This window comes from Lemur catta, chromosome 12 (genome assembly GCF_020740605.2).
Source record: "Lemur catta isolate mLemCat1 chromosome 12, mLemCat1.pri, whole genome shotgun sequence".
Taxonomy (NCBI): Eukaryota; Metazoa; Chordata; class Mammalia; order Primates; family Lemuridae; genus Lemur; species Lemur catta.
In genome coordinates this window covers 51,554,733-51,577,616 of record NC_059139.1, presented here as the reverse complement: position 1 = coordinate 51,577,616, position 22,884 = coordinate 51,554,733, and the positions used below count along the sequence as shown (strand labels likewise).

The 22,884-nt window shown below is 42.2% G+C and overlaps 1 protein-coding gene across 1 annotated transcript in view; it reads left to right on the top strand.

The window, feature by feature from the left end:
- Nucleotides 1-2,455, top strand: part of SERINC5 (serine incorporator 5) — an 86,336-nt gene extending 83,881 nt beyond the window's left edge. The window contains exons 11-12 of the mRNA XM_045566100.1: nucleotides 78-222; nucleotides 2,149-2,455. Coding sequence (XP_045422056.1) covers nucleotides 78-222; nucleotides 2,149-2,296 — 293 coding nt within the window. The 3' untranslated portion in view covers nucleotides 2,297-2,455. The remainder of the gene's footprint in view (nucleotides 1-77; nucleotides 223-2,148) is intronic.
- Nucleotides 2,456-22,884: the final 20,429 nt, after the last annotated feature.

The window sequence follows — 22,884 nt, the reverse complement described above, 5'->3', positions numbered from 1 at the left end:
TGGTGAGTGTGGCTTTGCTAAACGGTCAAGTTCACGTGTGTTCACTTGTTGAACTTGGGTTCCTCTGTGATTCACAGACACTGAAGAACAGGAGCAGGTAAAGGAGGGACCAAGAGTCATTTACGATGAGAAGAGAGGCACCGTCTATAACTATTCCTACTTCCACTTCGTGTTCTTCTTGGCTTCCCTCTATGTGATGATGACTGTCACCAGCTGGTTCAAGTGAGTGTCGCTTTGCTTAGACAGTTTTGAAGGGGCAGTCTTAAAGTTAAGAGTACTCTTCTTTAACGTGCTAAAACAGGCTGGGTGTGGTGGCTCACACCTGTAATCCCAGAGACTTGGGAGGCTGATGTGGGAGGATCACTTGAAGCCAGGAGTTCTAGACCAGCCTGGGCAACATAGTAAGACCCCATCTCTAAAAAAAAGTAAAAGTAAATGCTGTGTCACTCAGCAAATCTCCTGGAATCAACTCAATCTTATCTCAGTTCTGTTGCACTCACAACCTTTAAAGGAAGCAGTTCTGAGTTCTTAACAGTTGATTGACATGTTTTTAACCCTGGAAATTGGTGATGCTTACTGCAACTTTAAGAAAATGGAAGGTGAGCTCCATACGGGCACTCTGGAAAACAGTAATAGTAATGGAGCAAAAATGTGAAATTCCTAAGCAATCATGTGCTTCTAAGAAAGAGAAAATATCCCTTTTTTCCCTCCTACTTCAAATTTTGTGTATCTCTTTTTTCCCATTTTTTTCTACATTTTTATTACAAAATTTGAAACATCTTTTTTTATAAAATGAACCAATGTGGAATTATGAAAAGTGACAAACTGACACCTCCACACACACTCAGATAACCACTGCCATGGTGTGTATCCTTTCGCTCCTTTTCAATGCATTTACAAGCCTGTGGCATTTTTCTTAACATAAATGACATTGCACGTGCTTTCTCTCTTGAAGTTATTATTTTTTTTTTTAACTTGGCAGTGCACGATGAGCCTGGCTTTCTTTCCCTGTCACTACACAGAGGTTCATACTTTTCTACAGATCCAAAGTTTGAGTTGTATCATAATTTGCGTGATAAGTTAGGCTTAGCCATTTCGACCCACTGTGCTTTCCTTTATTCATTCATTCAACGCGTGTGCAAGTGGCTCCTATGTGCCTCATTGTTGTAGGTGGCAGGGCTTATAGTCTAATGGGAGAGATGGACCATGACTCGAATCAAATACAGTGTGTCAGATGGTGGTGAGTCCTGGGGAGAAACATAAAAATAAAATGAGGAAGGGGAAGGAGGAATACCCAGCGGGGTGGGACGGTGGGGGTGGCAGTCCCAACACAGTGATTGGGAAAGACTTCATTGGCTGGAGGGAGCTATAATTAAAAAGACAGATAATAACAAATGTCAAGGAAGTTGAGAAATTCGAATCCTCTTACATTGCTGGTAGGAATGTAAAATGCTTTGGAAGATAGTTTGGCAGTTCCTTAAACTTTTAAACAGAGTTACGATATGATTCAGCGATCCCACTCCTAGGTATATGCCCAAGACCAAAAGAAATATGTGTCTGCACAAAAACTTGTACACTAATATTCATAGCAGCATTATTCATAATAGCCAAAAAGTGGAAACAACTCAAATGTCCATCATCTGGTGAATGGATAAACAGAACGTGCGACATCCGTGCAATGAAGCAATAAAAGGGAATGAGGTGCTGATATGTGCTACTACATGGGTGAACCTTGAAGACAGTTTGCTAAGTAGAAAAAAACAGTTATAAGAGGCCACTTGATTCCTTTTATATCAACTGTACAGAATAGGCAAGTCCATAGAGACAGCAAGTAGATGAGCTTGGTGAAGGCAGGGGGATGGGGCAGTGGGAAGAGGAGGGCAGCTGAGGGGTGCAGGATTTCTTTCTGCGGTGATGAGAATGTTCTAAAATGGACTGTGATGGCAGCTGCACACATCTGTCTAGGCACATATTAAAAGCCATTGAATTGTGTACTGCAATGGGTGTGAATTATATCACAATTGGGTTGTTAAAGAAGGAAAAAGAAAGGCTGGGCATGGGACAGGAAGCAGGGAGACAGTGAACTAGACCCACGCCCCAGCCCCACTGTTCCTGCTCCGACCACAGCTGGGTCTCTTGTCTCCACAGCTATGAAAGCGCCCACATCGAAGCCTTCTTCAGCGGGAGCTGGTCCATCTTCTGGGTCAAGATGGCCTCCTGCTGGATCTGTGTGCTGCTGTACCTGGGGACGCTGGTCGCTCCTCTCTGCCGTCCTACCCCGCACTTCTCCGTGTGAGGACGTCGGCAGCGCCCTTGGCTCGGCAGGCCTGCAGCCGTGCGAAGACATCCTTTGCACAGTGTCCCGGGGGTGTGAGCAGTGACTGGTGCCCTGTGTTTGAGTGGGTCTGAAAAGGCTTTCAGAAAAAAATCTCCTGATCCGCTTTTTAATTTTTAATTCACAAAGGAACTACCAGTTTGTCCCAAAGGATTTGAAATTTTCAGCCAAACTGATCATGGGTGATAATATATGTTTTTATTTGTCTTACCACTAGAAACTGGATAGTAGTTATGTCGGTATTTTCCTTCTGCATGTTTTTACTAAAACAGAGTTCGGGGCACAACATCTTTTCATGGGGATAAAAACCTACCTTGTGTGGCCTGTCACTCTCATCCTTGGAATGGCAAAACATGCCAACATTTTGAGCCCCCAGCCCCTGATAGAATCTGGACCCCTCTCGCTTCTTCCTGGGGCCTCGTGCCCGGTGGGCCTTGAGCACAGGACGCGGCCTGCAGGGCCCCGGATATTTATAGGGTACAAGCTGCTTCCCTGTGGCCGCCCAGCGTTCCCTGTGAGGGTGTGATGCTGGGAATCACAGACTTGACTCTCTCCCCGGGGGTCTCCTCATCCTTTCCGGGCTCAGCATCTTTGTATTCAATAATAATGTGAAAAAGCACAATTTGCCCGATCTCCACCGTGTGTTTCCCCACCGTGTTATCACTACCTGGTCCGAGTTACTGCAATAAATGTGGCGCTTGTTTGTGTTGTTGTTCCCACGGTTATAGAACAAGATTCACGTTGTTTCCTTTGCCTGTGCCATGGAGGGCTGTCACTCTCACTTGTTTGTGCCGTAAACAATAATAATGCTCTAAGGACCTTACCTGACGGAGCCTGCTGCACCCCTCTTTCAGCCTGCTGCACCCCTCTTTCAGCCGTTAAGGTCGGCCCCTCCATCCTTCCTCCACCTTGAGGCCTTTGAAATCGTCAGAGCAAAAGAGCCTTTGTTTTCCAGATCCATAATGTGACCATTATGGTTTCCTTGGTAGATTTACCGAGGGGAGAATTTCCTGAGGTGAGGGTGCCGGGCACCACCTCACACAGCCCTCAGGCAGAGGCAGCCTGTTAGACAAGTTGTGGCAGTGACCACATATACTTTCAGAAAAGGTATTTAATTAAGCCATAGACAACCTCCACAGAAACTTCCAAAACACATACTCATAAAGTAATACCCACAGAGACTTGACTTTCGGCAGCTACCCGAGATGTCCATTTTCAGTGTTGACGTTCTTCGTCAGGGAAGAGGTGTGCTCAGTGCAAAGTCCACTAACACACTGACTGCCATGTCAGTTGTTTTGAGCCTGGGGCCTAGTGAAGCAAAACTCTGCAGTTGCTTCACAAAAATCTTACTTGTTGATGTTCTTATTGTTGTACTTAATGCTGACAATTTAATTCTAAAAATGTGGATTGCATTGCATATAACTCACATATAGAAAACAATAAAAAATAACACATTAGAAAGGATCGTTTTGTTTTAATAAAACACCGTGGCCCCAGGGAAAAATTTTTTTTCTAGTGTGGCAGTCAGTGTGTTAAAGACACCTAGTGGAATTGCCCTGGGGGCTCTTCTGTTAGTATTTCATGCAGGGTAGAAAGAATTTTCTGAGCTCCCTGGAAACGAGGGTCTGAGAATAAAAGGACAGCCTAGACGTTTTTCCTGTGGCCTACTGTATGAGTTGGGCAGAATTGGAACCCACCTGAGCTGGGCTCCCGTGTGCCAAAATGCTGGTGGGAGAAATTGTCAAACTCTTCATTTCTATTCACTTCTTTGCCCACCTCCCAAGAAAACCAAGGGAGAACCAAACACAGGGGATGAATTCATTTAGAACGTTGCTATTTACAGTGTTTGAGATTTGGTTTTAAAAGGTACTCTGTATGTGTGAGAGAGCCTTGTTTGGTAAACTTCATCAAATTTCTTTTTGAAGGGCAGAAGCTCTTTGTACTCAGCAGTTCAAAGGTCTATCTGGAGTCTCAAATTGAATAGCCCTGTGCTAACTCGGGACACCCTAGTTAGGCCAGGGGGGTGGAAGCTCTGTGGGCCAGGACCAGGCTTGGGGAGTGGGGCTGTATGTCACACACGGTGGGTGGCCCAGTGACTTGGGGCTCTGGGTGAGCCAAAACTGTCTTCAGAAAACACCATGAGAAAAGCAGATCAAGAGCCAGGGTAGTGTCCTAACTGGTGTCAGCGTGTTTCCCTCCTGCTGGGGTCTGGTAGAGCCCTTGATCTGCTGGATCTGGCAGCCAGCTGATACAGCTTTAGAACCGGCCCTTCCACCAGGTCAAGGTTGAGCTGACAAGGCCATGTATTCCTTGGCTGGCCTTTGTTAGCCTCCTTTCCTCTGCAGAAAGAAGCTCAGGGAAACACAGGGAATGTTGCCAGTGGAAGGGCCTTGTAGCTTCCTTCTGGGGCCAGCCCAGCCGGCCCACGTTTTCTAGCCACGCAAGTCTCGTGGCATACAATTCCTTTCTGAAGGCTGGTCTGATGCGAGAGGAAGAGTTCCAATTGCTCTGATTTTTATTCCCAACTGAAAATGCTAGCAGGTTTATCTGGATGACCTATCTGGATGTACTACTCTGAGGATGGAGGGCATATACATAAGTTGACACTAATGATTATTAATTGTGACAAACAATACTCAGGTGAAGAGTCAACATTCATGGGTTTAAAGAGTCTACATTTTGTGCTCTTAGGATTTAAGAAACTGGAAAAATTGTGCCAATTGCTTTGAGTTGCTATAATAGTGATGTTAAGTTGATTAACTCACTGATAACTTTTTAAAATAATAGACCTTTGGTTCCTACAACTTTTTGTACAGGATTTAAAAAGTGTATTCCCAGAAGCTGCTGGTCAGACACCTTTAGCAATGAAAGTTGAAGAAGATTTTTAAAAATTGCATGTATGCGTTTCTCTGTGTCATTCATCTGATGTAGAAAATTTTTCCCTCTCACTTTCGTGAGTACAAACACTGAGTGGGGGGAGCGGTTCTTAGGGGAGTGTTCTACCTAGACGCGTTACCTGACTGAACACTAGAGACTATTTCTGTTGTGAGACTTCGGAAACCTTATCACTCTCCTAGCCAGCTGAGCTTTTTTTAAAATACCATTTAATTGGTTTTGTTTTTGTCCTCACAGTTTCCTAGGAAATTGTCTGAAGTAATTGTTTGCCAGAGGTGTTTGGAGCTGCTTTGTAGAGGAGACAGGCGGTGCACGTGGGGCTGTGTGGAGGGTGGGGTTATTGGGACTTCGGGATTCTCTTTGCCGTACGACATTGCTTATTTCTGTTTCCTCAGAGGGTCCTACGTTACGAATGACCTCAGTGTGGTGTTAATTCCCCAAGCTTATCCCAACATTGTCACCCTCTGCCTTTTTAAGATGATGTATTTATTTAATTTTTGCCAGAAGTTTTACCACCATTGGTGCTTCCTGTTACCCTGTGAAGGGAATTCCAGAGCCTGTGTTTAAGCTGCCTGGGCTTTCCCCTCCCTTTATTGCCTTTCTAAATAGTGTCCCATTTTGGTGTACGTGCATGTCCTGTTCCTCTTCGAAATGAAAGAGGGCTTAACCTACAATGAGGAAGGGACTGGCCTTGAACTAAGTAAGTCCCTGCACACCCAGAAAGGACACCGGGGCCTCCTTCATCAAGGACAATGCAGCACCCACTGGGCTCACAGAATTCTCTGTAGGATATTCTCCGTAACTTGCTAATAGACTTAGTTTTGCATTTCAGGCAGAGATGGGTTTTCTAATGTTGGACCTTTGACTTCACAAGACTGGAGAGCTGTTCCCACAGATCTTTATATCTCTCTCTCTTTTTTCTTCCTCAGTAAGTCATTCACAAAAGTGGTCATTTTGAAAAGTGGAAATATTTGGCTTTACCAAAGAGTGTTTTTTTAAAAAACAATTCTTTCAGAGGAAAACTTACATGGGGGAAGGGTGGATTAAGAATGCATATGTCCCAGCCATTTTCTGTAGAATGGTTTCATCGTATTCATGTGAGTGACATGATGGAAGAACTCTTGAAGGTATCCTTTGGGATAAAGGATCCTGGGAAATTCTCTCAGGTAAAGAAAGCTTACGACAGATGTGTAATATATGTCTTGAGGGCTATTTATAAGAAATTTAAGAGAATTGTTTTGTTTTACTTTATTAAAGATTTAAGCTTTTTTACTTTGCAGAAAAACTCTACAAAAGTTTTATAGATATAACTTTGTTAATTTTTTAAACTTTTCTGAAACAAGCTATAGCCAAATTATTGGTTATGTTTTACTATATTAGAATTTGAAAATGCAATATGTGTGGTAAATCTACTGTTTGAAATTTATAATGGTCTCTGATATGGTTAGAATTTTGCTAACTTCTAAAATAGTTATTTTTCCCCTTTAGTCACAAAACCAATTGTGGATTTATATGTTTTTTGAATGTTAATTTTTGTATAAGGCATCTGAAGTTTATCAGTCTTTTCCTATGTAAAAAACTCAAAACTTGTTAACTCTGTACTTTAATAAAATTTAAAATTGAAAACCATGGTGGCTTTTTTCTCCCTTTATTAGATACACATGTAATTAAAGTCCCCCCAGTGGGTGTTTGCCAAAGACGTTGCCTTCAAATGTTAATCCGTTCTCTCTGAAGCATGGTAGAGTTTATGCTGATTCTTTGACAAATAAAAATTTTATGTATTTATGGTGTACAGCATGTTTTGAAATAGATATATGTTCTGCAATGGCTAAATCAAGCTAACTAACATATGTATTACCTCATGTTTTTTGTGGTGAGAACACTTACTTTCAGTAATTTTTGAGTATATAATACAATGTTATAAATTTTAGTTACCATATTAGACAATAGACCTCTTGATTTCCTGTCTAACTGAAATTTTGTGTTCTTTGACCCACATCACCCCCATGTCTGGGAACCACCTTTACTCTCTGCTTCTACGAGTTCGACTTTTAGATTCCACATATAAGTGAGATCATTCAGTATTTTTGTGTCTGGCTTATTTCACTTAACAATGTCCTCCAGGTTTACCCAAGTTGTCGTATGTTGCAGGAGTTCCTTCTTTTTTAAGGCTGAATATATATATTCTATTGTATGTATGTACAACCTTTTCTTTTTATATTCATGTGTCCACAGACACTTGGGTTGATTCCATATCTTGGCTATCGTGAGTAATGCCGCAGTGAACATGGGAGTGCAGATATCTTTTTGACATACTGATTCATTTCCTTTGGATGTATACCAGTGGTGGGATTGCTGGATCATATGATAGTTTGTGAAAAACCTCCATACTGTTTTCCATAAAGGCTGTACCGATTTGCATTACCACCAGCAGTGTACAAGGGTTCCCTTTTCTCCACATGCTTGCCAACACTTACTTACCTTTTGCCTGTTTAATAATATCTATTCTCATAGATGAGGTGATATCTCTTGGTAGTTTTAATTTGCATTTGCCTGATAATTGGGCATTTTTTCATATACCTATTGGCCATTTGTATGTCTTTTGAGAAATATCTATTCGGGTCCTTTGCCCACATTTTAATTGGGTTGTTTTCTTTCTTGCTATTGAGTTTTGAGTTCCTTAGATATTTTGAATATAACTGCTTATCAGATGTATGATTTGCAAAGTATTTTCTCCCATTCTGTAGGTTTTCTCTTCACTCTTTTGTTTGCTTTGCTGTGCAGAAGCTTTTTAGTTTGATGTAATCTCATTTGTCTATTTTTGTTTTTATTGCCTGGTAGTTTTATGGTTTCAGGTCTTACATGTAGGTTTTTAATCCATTTTGAGCTGATTTTTGTATATGATATGAAATAAGGGTCTAATTTCATTCTTCTTTCTACCCTTATGCTAGTGTCACACTATCTTGAATACAATAATTAGAGTAAGTTTTTTAAAAAGGTGTATAAGTTCTCCAATATGGTACTTCTTTTTCAAAATTTGGCTATTCTAGGTCTTGTGTGTTTCCATTTAAAATTGAGAATTACAGTAGTCCACCCTTATCCACGGGGGATACATTCGGTGGATGCCTGAAACCACAGATAGTACCAAGTGCCATATATACTGTGTTTTTTCAGTCTGATCACTAAGATCTGACTACTAAGTGACCGATGGATGGGTGGTGTAGGCAGTGTGGACATGCTGGACAAAGGGATGATTCACGTCCTAGGTGGGGTGGAGCAGGATGCCAGATTTCATCATACTACTCAAATGGTGTACAATTTAAAACTTATAAATTGTTTATTTCAGAAATTTTCCATTTAATACCTTTGGAACATAGTTGACTACAGGTAACTGAAACCTTAGATATTAAAACTGCTGATGAGGGGGAACTACTGTAACCTGTCAATCCTCTTGATTAGATAGCAGTGAGTCTTTAGATCAATTTGGGAAGAACTGACATTATAACAATATCGAGTCTTCTGATCTATGATTTTATCTTTTATTTATATACAGCTTCTTTAATTTCTGTAGTAGTGTTTGTAACTCTTCTGTTTTTATTAAAATATCTTTAATGATATTTAATCTTGATACTTCTAATCCTATTTTTTTTTAACTTTTTATTTTTTATAGAGATAGGGGGTCTCACCAAATTGCCCAGGCTAGTCTTGAACTCCTGGCCTCAAGCAATCATCCCACCTGGGCCTCCCAGAGTGCTAGGATTATGGGCGTGAGCCGCCGTTCCAGGCCTTGGACTACAAACCTTCACAGTCCACTGGTTTTTATGTACACTCATCCCCACTTTTTGAAAGGGATTATCTATTGTGGTTATCTTTTCCCTCTTCACATTGTGAGTAGGATTGTGCAAGGCAGATAACTTATTTTTTTAGTTCTCAGGTCTCTGCACTCACAGCCATACCCAAGAGTCACCCCTGCGGGGCCTCAACAACTGGACCTGATTTAGCTCTTAGCTCCTCCTTTGGGGTTATCTTTCTTTTCCATATGAAAAAGCCTATTTGCAGTTAAATAGTTGCTTCAGCCTGCTTTCTGCCCATAAATGGTTGGGGGCCCAGTGGCTTCATTTTGAACTGTCTCTGTCCACTTAGTTCAAGCTGTTGATGCTTGTGTTAATACAGTTCTTTTAAAAACATTGTGAGTTTTCTGTAAATTTTATTAGAGTTCACTACATTAGGTAAAAAAAACATGTCTACCAATCTTTTCAAGATACACCCTCTACTTTGGACTGCAAGTCAGGGTACTGTGTGACAACATATGTATTCTTTCAGAAGCCTGTTTATCTAGCCATGAGGGTTTAAGAAATACCTCCATAATTCTTTGAGATCTTAACAAAAGGCTTTATCTTGACCAGAGGCCACGATTTACATGGGGTGTCTTAGATTTGACCTTTACCTCTAAGTTTTATTTTGCTTTTAGAATCTCTTGCTAACTGGCCCAGCCAGTCCTGGGACCTCTTTATTATTCTAAAATTTGCCTGAAAAGTGAGCATTTCCTTGTTTAGTTTATCTCTCTGTTTTTCTGTACTTTATCAACTATCAGAAACCAGTTGGCCTTTTCACCATTCCACATGGAAAAGTCCTTAGCCAATGTGTAAGTTCATTGATACATTTTCTATCTTCCACACTGCTGCAAGTGATAGTTTCTGTAATTGATCTGTCAATATATAACGTGGGTTCCCTTTTCTCTAGCCTCCGAGAGCAATTTCTTCCTTCCCTTTCCAGACCTTACCAACAGTCTTCTCTCTGCCCTTCAGTCTTTTAGATGTTACTTATGGTCCCAAAGGTGTAGCAATTAGCTTTTAGGTTTTTATTACAGTGGCATCTCACTTTCAGGTACCAGTTTTTGTTTCAGGTATTTATTGCTGTGTAACAAATCAATTGAAAAGCTTAATGGCTTAAAACAACTGCTTTTATTTGCTCATAATTTGAGGCTGAGAAATTTGGGTGGAGTATATTGAACATGGCTCATCTCGGCCCCCCAGTGTCTGCAGCCTCACCTGGGGTGACAAGAAAGACTGGGGCTGACTGGAAGAGCTCAGCCAGATCAATGAATCTGTGCCTTGGCTCCAACTATTGGCTCTGATCTTTGGTTCTTTTCTGCATATTGTAGAGTAGGACTAAAACAATATTTTAGTTTGTTTGATGGTGACTTGTTTTTTGCTCTTAGCTAACAGCCAAATTCCGCTTCTGTACACAAAGCTTGCTTGCTTATTGCTTGGTTACGATAAAGAGCTAAAACCATGCTCAAATGCGGTTAAAAAAAAAAAAACCGCACCGCAGGTGGCTTCCTGATAGGGAGGCCGGCTGTGCAGGGCGAGTGTCCTTGGGGAGAGAATCTCCTGGGAGGGAATCTCTTGGGAAAGAGTCTCTTATCAGAAATAACTAGCAACAGACTCCAACAAAAAAAAAAAAGTATAAAAGCTTTGTTTTTACCCCAGGGGAGGGTCCTGGTTCGTACAGAGACCACTGCGTTGGTGCTCTGGGACTTGGACCCTAGCTCGAGCTAGTCAAAATAAAACTTTGCCTTTGCAGCCTCAGTGACTCTGTCTTTCTGTTCCCCGGGACCGAGGGGAACCGGCTGTAACAATGTGTCGTCTGGGTTCCAAGGGGGAGCATTTCAAGAGGCAAAGTTCCTGAAGCAGAGTTCCTAAAGCCCAGCCCGGGAAGTTACAGCATTATTTCTGCTAGATTCTGTTGGTCAGAATTGGTTACAGGATCTGCACAAATTCAAGGAAAGGGGAAAGAGACTCCATCTCTTCCTAGGAGAGTGGGAAGGTCACATTGCAAAAGACTGTGTGAGGTATGAGATGTTTTTTGCAGCCATCTTTGGAAGCAATTGACCTCACTTTCCTAATGGCTCCCCATCTCATTCAAAGTAGAAGCCAAAGTCTTTCCAGGGGCCTGCAACACTACATGACCCCGACCCCATCCCTGCCTCAGCCACCCCTCTGACTGCATCTCCTGTCCCTCTGCCCGTTGCCCACTTTGTCCCAACATTACTGGCTTCCTTGCTGACCTCTGGATTCATGAGGTGTTCTCTTGTCTCAGGCTCTTTGCACATACTTCTTTCCTTATGGGGATGCTTTTTCCTTGGAGAGTCACTTGGCTCATTCCCTCACCATCCTCACACTGGCTCAAATAGTACGTTTTTCAGTGAAGTTCTCCCTGTCTGTTCTATTTAAGAGTTCACCCTTTCCCTGAATTCCCTACCCCACTTTCCTATTTTGCTGTTTTCTATAGTACTCATCACACTCCAACCTACTATGTTTTCTTATTTGGTCCCTTTGCCTTCCCGGACACTAGAAGAACATAAGCTCCCTGAGGGCAGGGATTTTTATCTATTGTGTTCAATTCTGTATCCCTGGTGTCTAGAATGGTGCCTGGCACATAATAGGTGCTCAATAAATAGGTGACGAATGAATAGATGAAAAGAAGTATTTATGAATGTCAGTAGTGGAAGACAAGGCTAGAGAGATTTTGGTGCCTTGTGAGGGACTTTCAATGTCAATTGAAGCCGGGTGTGGTAGTGGATGCCTGTGGTCCCAGCTACTTGGGAGTTTGAGACTTGAGAGTTGCTTGAGGCCAAAGGTTACCGTGAGCTATGATTGTGCTAATACACTCCAGCCTGAGTGACAGAGTGAGACCCCACCTCTTAAAAAAATAAAAAAGCCAGTTGAAATGTCTGAACTGTTTTAGGCAGTGAGCTATGGGACAGAGTGATAGGTAGGTGTAGGTGATAGATAGATGATACTCTTCTAGGCATATGTAAAGACAGATGCTGGAAAGAAGAGGTTTGAGTATCAGACTTAAAAAAAATTATATCAAGGTTATGACAAACCAGGAAAATGTAAGCAATATAAGCAATTTGACCAAGTGTTAATATCTTTAATAAACTGTCCTTAAAAACCAATAAGAAAAATAAACTCTAATGGAAAAAACTCAAAAAAACATGAAAATAATGTTCAACGTTACTAGTAATCAAGAAAATTTTGTTTCACCTATCAAATTGGCAAACAATTTTCAACTAAGTGCTGAAGGTGATGTTGAGGAAAACGGCATTTTTGTATGTTGTGCTGTGAGTGTGGTTCAGATTGCCCAGGACATTTAGCAGTATGTGTGAAAACCCTTAAAAAGGGCACAATTTTTGACCTGGCAATTCCAAGGTAAAGAGTTTCCTTAAGGAATTAACAATAGATAGTTCCAACTATTTAGTTATAAGAATATCCTACGAACAATGTTTATAAAAGCAAAATAATAGAAATAATTTAAATTCATTTAGAGGCTCTATGCATGGATATGATATGTAGCTAATAAAATCGTGTCGTAGCAGCACCCCACCCTGCCTCCCCCTCCATATTTTGGGAGCTGTTCTAGCAGGAGCAGCCATGTTTTTCCCACACGGCTCTCCAGTCATAGCTGCAGTCGGTCAACTGATCCAGGCGTGGACTTTCCATCTATGCTGGGCAATCAGTCTCTCTCCGGGAATCTGGACTTGGGGCTGAAAGAGTGCAGCTTTGGAATGGCTGCTGCCTTGAACCGAGAAATTGAAAAACTTAAAAGATGTTGTTAGTAACTGTTTTAAGCATCACCGACACAGAAAGAAAGCTGATTTGTGGGCAGGTAGAGGATTAAAACACATGTGCAGAGGAGCTACTGTGAAACAGAGGAGAGGGAGGGAGAGAGTAAGACAATGAGCTTCCTGGATTTCCATAGAACGTTCCAGTCTACAGTTCTAATCCATTCTGGAGGCCCACTTGGTGAAATAATGATAGCTGATGTTCACTGAGCACTTAATGTGTGCCTGGCACAATTCTCACAGTGATCCTATGGACATTACTGTTCTAATCCTCGTTTTACACATGAGGAAGAAAGGCAAATTGTTCTTTAAATCCTTACTAAGTACATAAGCTGCCAAATCTCTCCTCCCTCCCCAGCCCCTCTTTCCCAGCTCCTCTTCTCTTATCCCTCCTGCAAGATCTTCCCGTTTAGGTCAATCTTTCCTTCACATAAGTAGCGCTTTCTCCGGCTTCTCTGTGTAACCACTGTATCAGTAAGGAGCTGCGTTTGCCTAACAGATGGACCGCAGGGGCTTAAACACCTGGGATGTTGGTTCAGCAGCTGGAGGGTGTCAGGCCAAAGATTACTGAATTTCTGGCTTCCCCCTGTAGTCCCCAGGGGCTGCTTTGCAGATCCGTCTCATCTATAGTCCAGCCCCAAGACCAAGCAAGGGTGCTGGGCTCTCTGAACAAAAGCATATTGCATGTTTTAGGGCAGGAAATATCAAGATGAGTCTAGCATATCTTGTTATTGCCAGAAAACAAAAATACAGTACTTTCAAAAAACTTTTGATGATAAACCAAGTTATGTCTAGCCATAAATTTTATCTAGAGATGACATTTTATAATCACAGTATTTTGTATATATGTTCCTGCTTTTTATGGTGAGTAAAGAGACTGACGTATTAGACTCAAAATATTAGTAAAGATGTATAAGGAGATACAGATAATTAAGTTTGGAATCAATGTTCAAATGTTTAAGTTATTAAAATTTATTAAATTTATAAGTTATACTTTTTAGGCTTAGTATGTTTTCAGTGTTTAGTAAGATTTTGTTTATAGACATGTGAGTCTGCTTCGTTGGGTTTTTTTCTTTGATAAAGTCAATTAAAATTAGATTTAAAATTCTAAAACTGAATTGTAAAAGTTTGATAAATATTTGGGTGTGCTTTATCAAATCCGTAAGCCAATTTGGCATTAATCAAAGCCAAATAAAAGAAGCTAAAATAGTAACAAAAGTAATTCATTTATAAATAAAATAACACAAGTTTAAAGCCTTCAGTATCAAGTTTTAAAATACATAATTTAAATATATGAAATATAAACTGCAACTCAAGCACATGTTTATTTCAATGCATAAAAGCTCTCTTTAGGCATGAGAAGAACTCGGTTGATACTTTGGACGTAGGTGTATCAGTCAGTTTAGGCTACATTGTACTGTAGTAACATGCAACCAAAAGTCTCAGTGGTTTACAATGACTGAATTTCAGTTCTTGCTCATGTATCAATAGTTAGCTGTCTGTAGCTCTGCTCTGAGTTCTCCACTCTTGAGACTGAGGCTAATGTAGCAGTCTTTACGTGTGATATTGCTGGTTGCATGCAAGAGGGAATGAACACAGCAGAACTACATGGTGACTCAAAGCTGCTGCTGAGAAGTGGCATACATCACTTTTTTTATTATTGCATTGATGAAGGCAAGTCTCATGGCCACCCTTGAGGTCAACAGAGTCAGGATATATATAATCCTCCCACAAGGAGGGGCATCTCAATTCACATACCTAAGGCTGATGCAATGAAGCAGGGAAGTACTATCCTCCCGTAGGTTCAAATATTTTGGATAAGACAACCTACCATAATGGGGATTAGGAGATTTTTAAAAATTCTTACAACTTATTTTTTCTCCCTATCACCTATGATATCAGTATGTCCTAACTTACAGAAGTAATTGTGTCCCGGTGTTGGAATTATGGGTGATTTTAATTTTCTTCTTTGAAAGTTTTCAACAATGAGTATTTATTTTTTGTAACCAAATTAAAAATGTAAATTTAAAACTTTTTTGTAGCCAGATTAAAATTTATAAATTTTGTTTGGACAAAGAAAGGGGATAACTAAATAATTTGTTTTTAATGTAGGAAGGGTGGTGTGTGTAGAACAGTGTTTTAGAAAAATATATCTCACAACATTGAAGGAAAAAATGTATGTTGGCGAGCTTGTGTTTTAGGTATATCTATTCAACCTGTCAGCTCTGAAAGAATGTGGCTATGAAATGGAGTGCGTGTGTTAAACAAATAAGTACATCAGTAAATGATGAATGTTGGTTAGTTGGGTGGAGAATGGGTTAGAAGCATCTTACACTACAAAATACATTCTTTTGTGGTTATCTGGCTGACATCATGGAATTTTGACTTACACCACCAGGGAAGATTATATTTCTCTTTGGCAGGAAACTTCATATTTAGTACACTTTGGACCTCACTGCATATTGTCATGGGAAAACTTTTGTGCTCAATTGACTTTGCTTCTGATTTTACAATGAGTACCTATCTTACTGATGAACTAAAGCTTTTAAAATCCAAATTGGATCTCTGCCTAATTGAGTGTTTGTTTCCCAATTCTACTTGGTGGTCGAGACTAGATCAGATTTTTGGTTCTTTCCTTTTCCTCCGTTCATTTTGGCTTTTCAGTGTATTTAACTGAATTTTCATAATGATGACTCTAAAGTACTCTTCCTTTGTCCCATGGACGCAAGAAAAATCACAAGACCACATTGACCAGTGACTCATAAGCTCTTCCCCTTTCATACAGAGTCTCTGAAAGGAACAAACTCGACTAGGTTTGTAGGAAGGCTCTTGAGTCAGCCCTGAGGTTCTGCCACATAAATGGTGATAGAATTAATCTTTCTCAATCTTTCTTTTATTTCAACTAATAAATTTATTTACATATCTTTGCCTCCCCACCCCAGCCTACTCTTCTACATATCTAAGTTTGCTCTAGTAGGTCACTTTTGTAACTCCAAGGTTAATGCAGCAACTGCCCAACTGACTCTCCCTGTCCTCAGACACCCCAATCCATTCTCAGCCATGGTGACCTTTTGAGAATGCAAATCAAGTCATCTAGGTCACTCCTGTGAGAGAAGCCCATTGCTTTCATCATATACTTAGCAGTCCTTTCAGATCTAGTCTTGAAACTGCCTATATTACAATAATGTAAAGCTATAAGACAAAAATAGTAATAAAAGTCCGATAAAGTATAGATATAGCCAAAAGTTAACCAGCCATTGTTCCCTAACTTCCTTACTGCCGTAACTGCTTACTGCTTAATGGCGCATGTCCTCCCTGACAGATGCAAGATTTGTGACTTGCCCAACTCCTTCTACAGATAGCATTGCTGTTACAAAGCCTGAGACTGGTCTTTGAGACCTTTTTTGCACTCTGCATTCAGGGGGAACCCACTGACATCAACCAGACCTGTGGATAGGCAGGAAAACGGATCCAACAGGCCTTGAGACCCCCCACCCAGGAAATCTCCTAACTAAGAAAATGATTTCTGCTTCTCAACCCTATGAGTTCATCCCCAGCTAATCAGCAGACTCGATTCCCTAGCTCTTTGTTCTCAAACCACCTTTGAAAACCTTAGCCCTAAAATTCTCAGAGAGATGGATTTGAGAAATTACTCCCATCTCTTTGCCTGGCAACTTGTGAAATAAAACTCTTTCTCTACAACAACACCTACTGTCTCAGTATATTGGCCTTTACTGAGCAGTGGTCAAGGGACCCAGCTGGGCCATAACAGCCTCTGTCCCTCTTTCTATCTCCCAGTATTCTCACCCCAATATACCTAATGTCAACCATACACTCCTTTTTGTTCCCCCAAATGTCCTCCTTGACAGTGAACCTTGCTTCTGCCTGGAACATTCTTTCTTCCCCTATTTCTACCAACCTCCTTAATTTTCAAGACTTTTTTTCAGGCATCATGTTTTCTAGAAAGCATTTCTTGTCAGCTGCATCCTGAGCCCAAAGCATACTGGAAGCAAAATGGCCTCCCTTTAGCTGGCCTAGCGTTACAGTCCAAATGGCCTTGGGGGTGCACTTACAATCCAAGGATACTGGAAGGCACAGAGTCTAGTGTGTGAGACATGACCGCTACCTCACTGTGCTATCAGGAATGGGGTGGACCCCTTTGGGTTGTCTGCCCCATTTTGGGGGGGAACTGTCCCTCTTCTCTCCCTCCCCTCCACATGGTTACAGGGATGGGCTCCTGATTGCCATGTTCTTCAGTAAGACTGCCTGCAACTGCTCCCACCCAGGGCTGGGGTTAGGCACTCAGTGAATCAGTCTTGGATGGTACTGGACCCAGGTTGGTTCAGTCTGCATCTCTTTCCCCAGGAACCTGCATTCAGGACCCAGAGAGTTGTCTCTGCAGGTGACTAGATAAGCACAGTCCCTGTCCATGGTCACATTTTCAGCCATTTGGACCAGAGAAGCCTGTTTGCAAGAAGACAAGGTAAAGACCTCTGAGAGAAGATGCAAGAGAGAGAAAGAGCTCTGATTGCTTTTCCAGATTCTAATTTTAGGATCTTCCCATGGTCCATCTGCTTTCCCGACCTTGAGGTTCCATGAAACACTCTTGTGGGCTTTATGAAATTTCCTTATATCTGAGCCCTAAATCTGCCTGAAAAATAAGGACAGTGGAAATAAATGAAGACCACCCAAATGGGAACAAACAAAGGCTATTTATTCAGAGCTTGCTAGAGCAAGGGAGTCAGCTCCCATCACTTGTGTTGGCAAAGACTTAAAGGCAGGCAGAAGAGTGGAAAAGCCTTATAAGGAACAAACAGAAGGCTCTGGGCACGCCCTGATTGGAGGCTGTTGGCCTGGGAAAGCTGCACGTTGGCCAGGAAGAAGTGAGGCATTCTATGTGATTGGTTAGGGGTGCCAATCACATCGTGGCCTTCTTTGGTTAATCCAAAGTTGGAAGTGGGAGAAAAAATTAGGGAAGTAGTCCATTATTGATCAAGTCCTGGCCGTTTGTGGACCATTGCTACAGGGGTTAGAGTTTGGCTTCCTGGACGGGTTACTGCAGATAGTAGGCTGGCTTCCTAGGCTAGTTGCAACAGGTTGTGGATGAGAGTTCTATTTTCATATGTAGTCTGGCCATTTGTATATTCAGTATCTCATGACAAAACCTCTTTCTACTTCCTTCACTGGGAAGCTTTTTAAAAACTTCTCAAGTTTACCTTACTTAAATTTAAGTGCATAATGTGTGCAGGAACAGTTTCAGCTTTTGGAAGGAGGTGTTTTAGGATAAGAGCCACAGAAATAAGGGTATATGTGCCAGCCCAGGAGACATTATTCCAGGACATGCAATCAGAATGAGCCACCTTCCCTTCCCATGACATGTGGTGCAGTGGAAAGGGAGTGTCTATACTGATGGGTCCTTAACGTTCTTGGGCTTGGGAATCTGCTGGGAGAGTGAAGGTGAACACGTTGTGGGCTTTGAAATCATTTTACCCAACTTTGTTTTCCTTGACAGCAGCTCCACTTCTAAGTTCTGGATTTGGAGACTGGTGACATGGGGAGTTGGATCATCTCTGTTCCTAGAGCTGCAACTGGTACCCAGACTATGTCGTGTCCCCACCAGATTATGAGTGCCATAAGGGTAAGGGGCTCACTAATAGAAAGGAACTGAGCAAATGTAAAGCTGAAAGGGTACTTGGATGTCATCTAATCTAACTGCTACCACCTCCCTGCTTTTAAAAAAATGGGTGGGGAAACAGATTCAGATTTAGATTAGTTTTTTATTGCTGCTGTAAAAAATGACTACAAGTTTAATGGCTTAAAACAATAAGAGTGTGTTAGTTCACAGTTCTGTAGGTCAGAAGTTCTGCTGGACCTGACTGGGTTTCAGGCTCAGGGTGTCACGGGGCTGGAAATCAAGGCGTTACCTGGGCAGGGCTCTTACCTGGAGGCACCAAGAAGAATCTGCTTCCAAGCTCATTCAAGATACTGGCTGAATCCAGTTCCTTGTGGTGTAGGTCTGAGGTTCCTGTTTCCTTCATTTCCCTTGAGTATTCCTTCTCATACGGTCCTGCCATCTTCCAGTGGCAATGACACATGAGTCCCTCTCACCCTTCAAATCTCTCTGAACTTCCCTTCTGCCATGGGGCTCTTGGGATCAGATCAGGCCTACCCAGATAACCTCCATATTTTAAGGTTGACTTACTTGGAACCTTAATTACATCTGCAGAATCCCTTCATGCAAGTACCTAGATTTGTGTTTCATTGAATAACCAGGGGACAGGAGTCTCAGGGAGGTCATCTTTAGAATTTGTTCAACTACAGAGAGATCATGATTTACACTATGAAGGAATTTTGACTAGAATAAGACTCTTACACCAATACTGGGTAATGTGTAATTATTATTTGGAAGTAGAGGAGTGAACATTTCCTGACTACATATTAGTTATAAAAAAAAATAGATCCCAAAAGTGTATGAGCTTATTTCTCATTTGTAGAAAAGTCTATGGCAGATATTCTGGTTGATGGATGGCTCTCCTTGACCTAGTGATTCAGGCACCCAGGCTCCTTCCATATTGTAGCTCCCAGTTCCCTAGGGAGGAGACAAATCTGTTCCTTAAGCCTTTGCCCAGAATAGGCACCATAACTTGCAACTCTATCCCTTTGGTAAGAACTAGCTACATGGTCATGTCTAGCTGCAAAGGGTGCTAGGAAATAGAGTCTAGCTGTGTATCAATGAGGAATAGGAAATGGGTTGGTGAATAGGAGCAGTCTCTGCTTCCATCTACTATGTGCTGGCACTATACATAATTCTTGTTTAATTAACACCACAACCCTAAGATGTATATTCCCACTTTATAGGACTGGAAGTTGAGATCCAGGGAAATCAAGTAACTTGCCTAAGGTCCCATAGCTATTCTATGGAGGACCCAGGATTGGACCTTAATCCTGTTTGACTTCCAAACTCTTACCTTTTCCAATATGACATGTGGCTCCTAGGTAGAATGTTTGGAGATCAAGCCCAAGCCTAGGGATGGGTTGGATTATAATTTGATTATTGTGGCTGGTTTTCTCCAAGAGAATCAGAATTACCTAAGAAGCTTGTTTAAAATGGTTAGTTCCTATCCCCACCCCACTAAAGCTTTGGTTAGCCAGTCTGGTTGAGGCCCAGGAATGTGCATTTAAACACCCTCCCTGGGTTATTCAGATGTGCTGTAATATTTGTAATACGCTAGTGCAGCTAGCTCTTCTGTGACAGCAGAAATGATTAGGTAGATTCCCAGTTGAGGTCTGGAAAAGTGCCCTTCTCTGGGGTTGGTTTGGAATCACAATCTTATTATGAATTTCTGGAGCTTCTCCAGTGCAGCCGCCGCCCTCCCATTTCCATGAATGTGGTCGTGGGGAGGGATTTCAAAGAATGATAACAACTGTGCAGAGTGAGTACAATTGGCTCTATACCTGCCCTGCTAGCCCTATTCCTGCCCCCAACCCAGCCAGCTGGTCCCTGCAAGTCTCAGGTGGGGGGATACCTCTCACCCCCTCCTTTAGATCCCTGGAAAACTTGAACCCAATTTTGTGGTGTTAATTAAATGAGAATCTTATGTAACTGGTGACATTGGCTCTCTGGGCCACTTGCTCTGTCAATTTATTGCCTCGTCTTCACTGAGGATGGACTGTTGGCAGACTCATGCTAGACCTGCGAAGGAAGCAGAGGTGGTGCCTGCTCTTAGGAGCTTGCATCCTGGCGGGGTAAACCTACCATTAGCAATATGAGCTACCCACTTATTGAGTACTTTTTACATATTAGCTTATTTAATTCTTACAAACAACCCTGAGGAATAGGTGTTCTTGGCCCTTTTTCAGAAGCTGAGGTTCAAAGATGTTAAGTGATCCATCAAGACGACCCACCTAGTGAGGAGGGGGTGTGTGTGATACAGTGTTTGAATTCAGGCCAGTCTGATTCTAAAGCCCATGTTCTTAGGTACCCTGAGTAGTGGACTGAGTGGTGCAATGGACCGAATTTTTGTGTCTCCCCCAAATTCATATGTTGAAATCCCATCCCCCAAGGTGATGATATTTGGGATGTGATTAAGTCATGATGGTGGAACCCTCATGAATGGGATTAGTGCGCTTATAAAAGAGAGCCCAGAGAGAACCCTGGCCACTTCACAACGAGGACACAGTGAAAAGACGGCCATCTTTGAACCAGGAGGCAGGCCCTTGCCAGACACCAAATCTGTTGCTGCTGAGAAATGAATGTTTGTTGTTTATAAGCCACTCAGTATTTTGTTATAGCTGCCTGAACAGACTGAGACAGGTGACTCCCAAAAAGATGTCCACATTCTAATCCCCAGAACTGTAAATGTTAACTTTGCAGATGTAAGGAAGTTAATGCTATTCTTGAGATGAGGAGATTGTCCTGGATTATCTATTGGGTGACAAGTATTTTTATGAGCTACACACAGAGGAGAACACAGACACACAGGAGGCAGCAATATGGAGACTAGGCAGAAATTGGAGTGATGCAGCTGTAAGCCAAGGAATGCTGCCGGCCATCAGAAGCTGGAAAGGGCAACACATAGAGCCTTTGGGGGGAGCACAGCCCTGACGACATCTTGATTTCAGGCTTCTGGCCTCCAGAACTGAGAGAGGATAAATTTCTGTGTTGTAGGCCACAGGCTTTTTGTAATTTTTAACCTCGGGAAAATGAATACATTCTGTTTGCTTTATAAAAGCAAAACCACCAGGGAGGGTATAGTCGAAGACTGAAGGAACATGTTATGCTGACATATTATAAGAAAAACTGAAATTGACGAGTCAGTTGGCCTTATGTAATTAACCAGTATCTGTCCCTTTCTCTTCTTTGTGTGACTTTCATCACCATCACCTATCATTGAGCGCTTAATATGCGCTAGGTACCAGACTAAGTGCTTTACCTGAATCACCTCGGTTAAACCTGCCACCAGTTCTATGAGGTAGGTACTAGTATTAGCCTATTTTACAAATGAGGAAACTGAGGTTCAGAGAGGTGGTGTTGGACAGTGAGTAAGTGACGGAGTGAGGACTGGAACTCAGGTCTTACTGCGAAGTGTTGCCTTAAGCAGGTCCCATACCATCTTCCCTTTTAACTAGTTCTCCTGCGAATGCTTAGTCATTATAGCTAAGAGCTCTACAACCTCAGGTGACCCCAGTTAGAGAGGTGGAAGGCGGCATGGTTCTCCTCTAGCCCAGAGCAGCCTGGCTCTGCGGACATTTGTTGATGAGTGAGTGAATGTACGGGGTGGGCTGCCAGCTGAGCTCTGGCTGTTTCAGGCCACTGGAGTTTATGTCACCCTCTTGGCAGATAAGCCACCAGTGTCTGCGATCCATTACTGAGCTTGTGCCCGCTGTGGGGGACAAAGCAGGTGAGCCCTGGGTCCCACTCCCTGCCTCACCACAGAGCCTGAGGGTGGGGAAGGCGGGGCACGGCATGCAGGGCCCAGAGAAGGGAATGGAGAACATGGACGGAAGTTTCCAGCGAGGTTCACAGTGGACTGCTTGTGCCTGTCCCACTCTCTGTCCAGGAAGAGGAGGGAGACACAGGCTAGATGTGAATTTCTGTTTCTTGCCCAGAAACTATCAATGTTACAGACTTAAGGCCTGGGTTACATATCCTCAGTGCAAGAGGGAATGGAAAAATCTCTGGCCCAAACTCTGACAGGAAAGCCTGGTTTTAGAATTTGAAAAGTTGATTAAATACAGCTTGCTTTTCTCCAGGGAGGAGAGAGAAAAGACGGAGCGCCAGGGACGCCTCAGGTGAGGTGCCTATTTCTGCACCGCTGCAGGGAGTGAAGGGTCTCCTGCCCCACACCCCTCACCCATCAGCCCCGGCCGTTCCCAGCATGGGTTTCCCAGATGAGCCCATATTGTTGATTTCTTTTATGTGTGTGGAATTAACATCTTCTATCCCTTTCGATGCTGAATTAACTTTGCGAATAACTTGTTAAGTGAGCACCCCTGATCAAGGATTTCCCTCCTTTCTGTAATT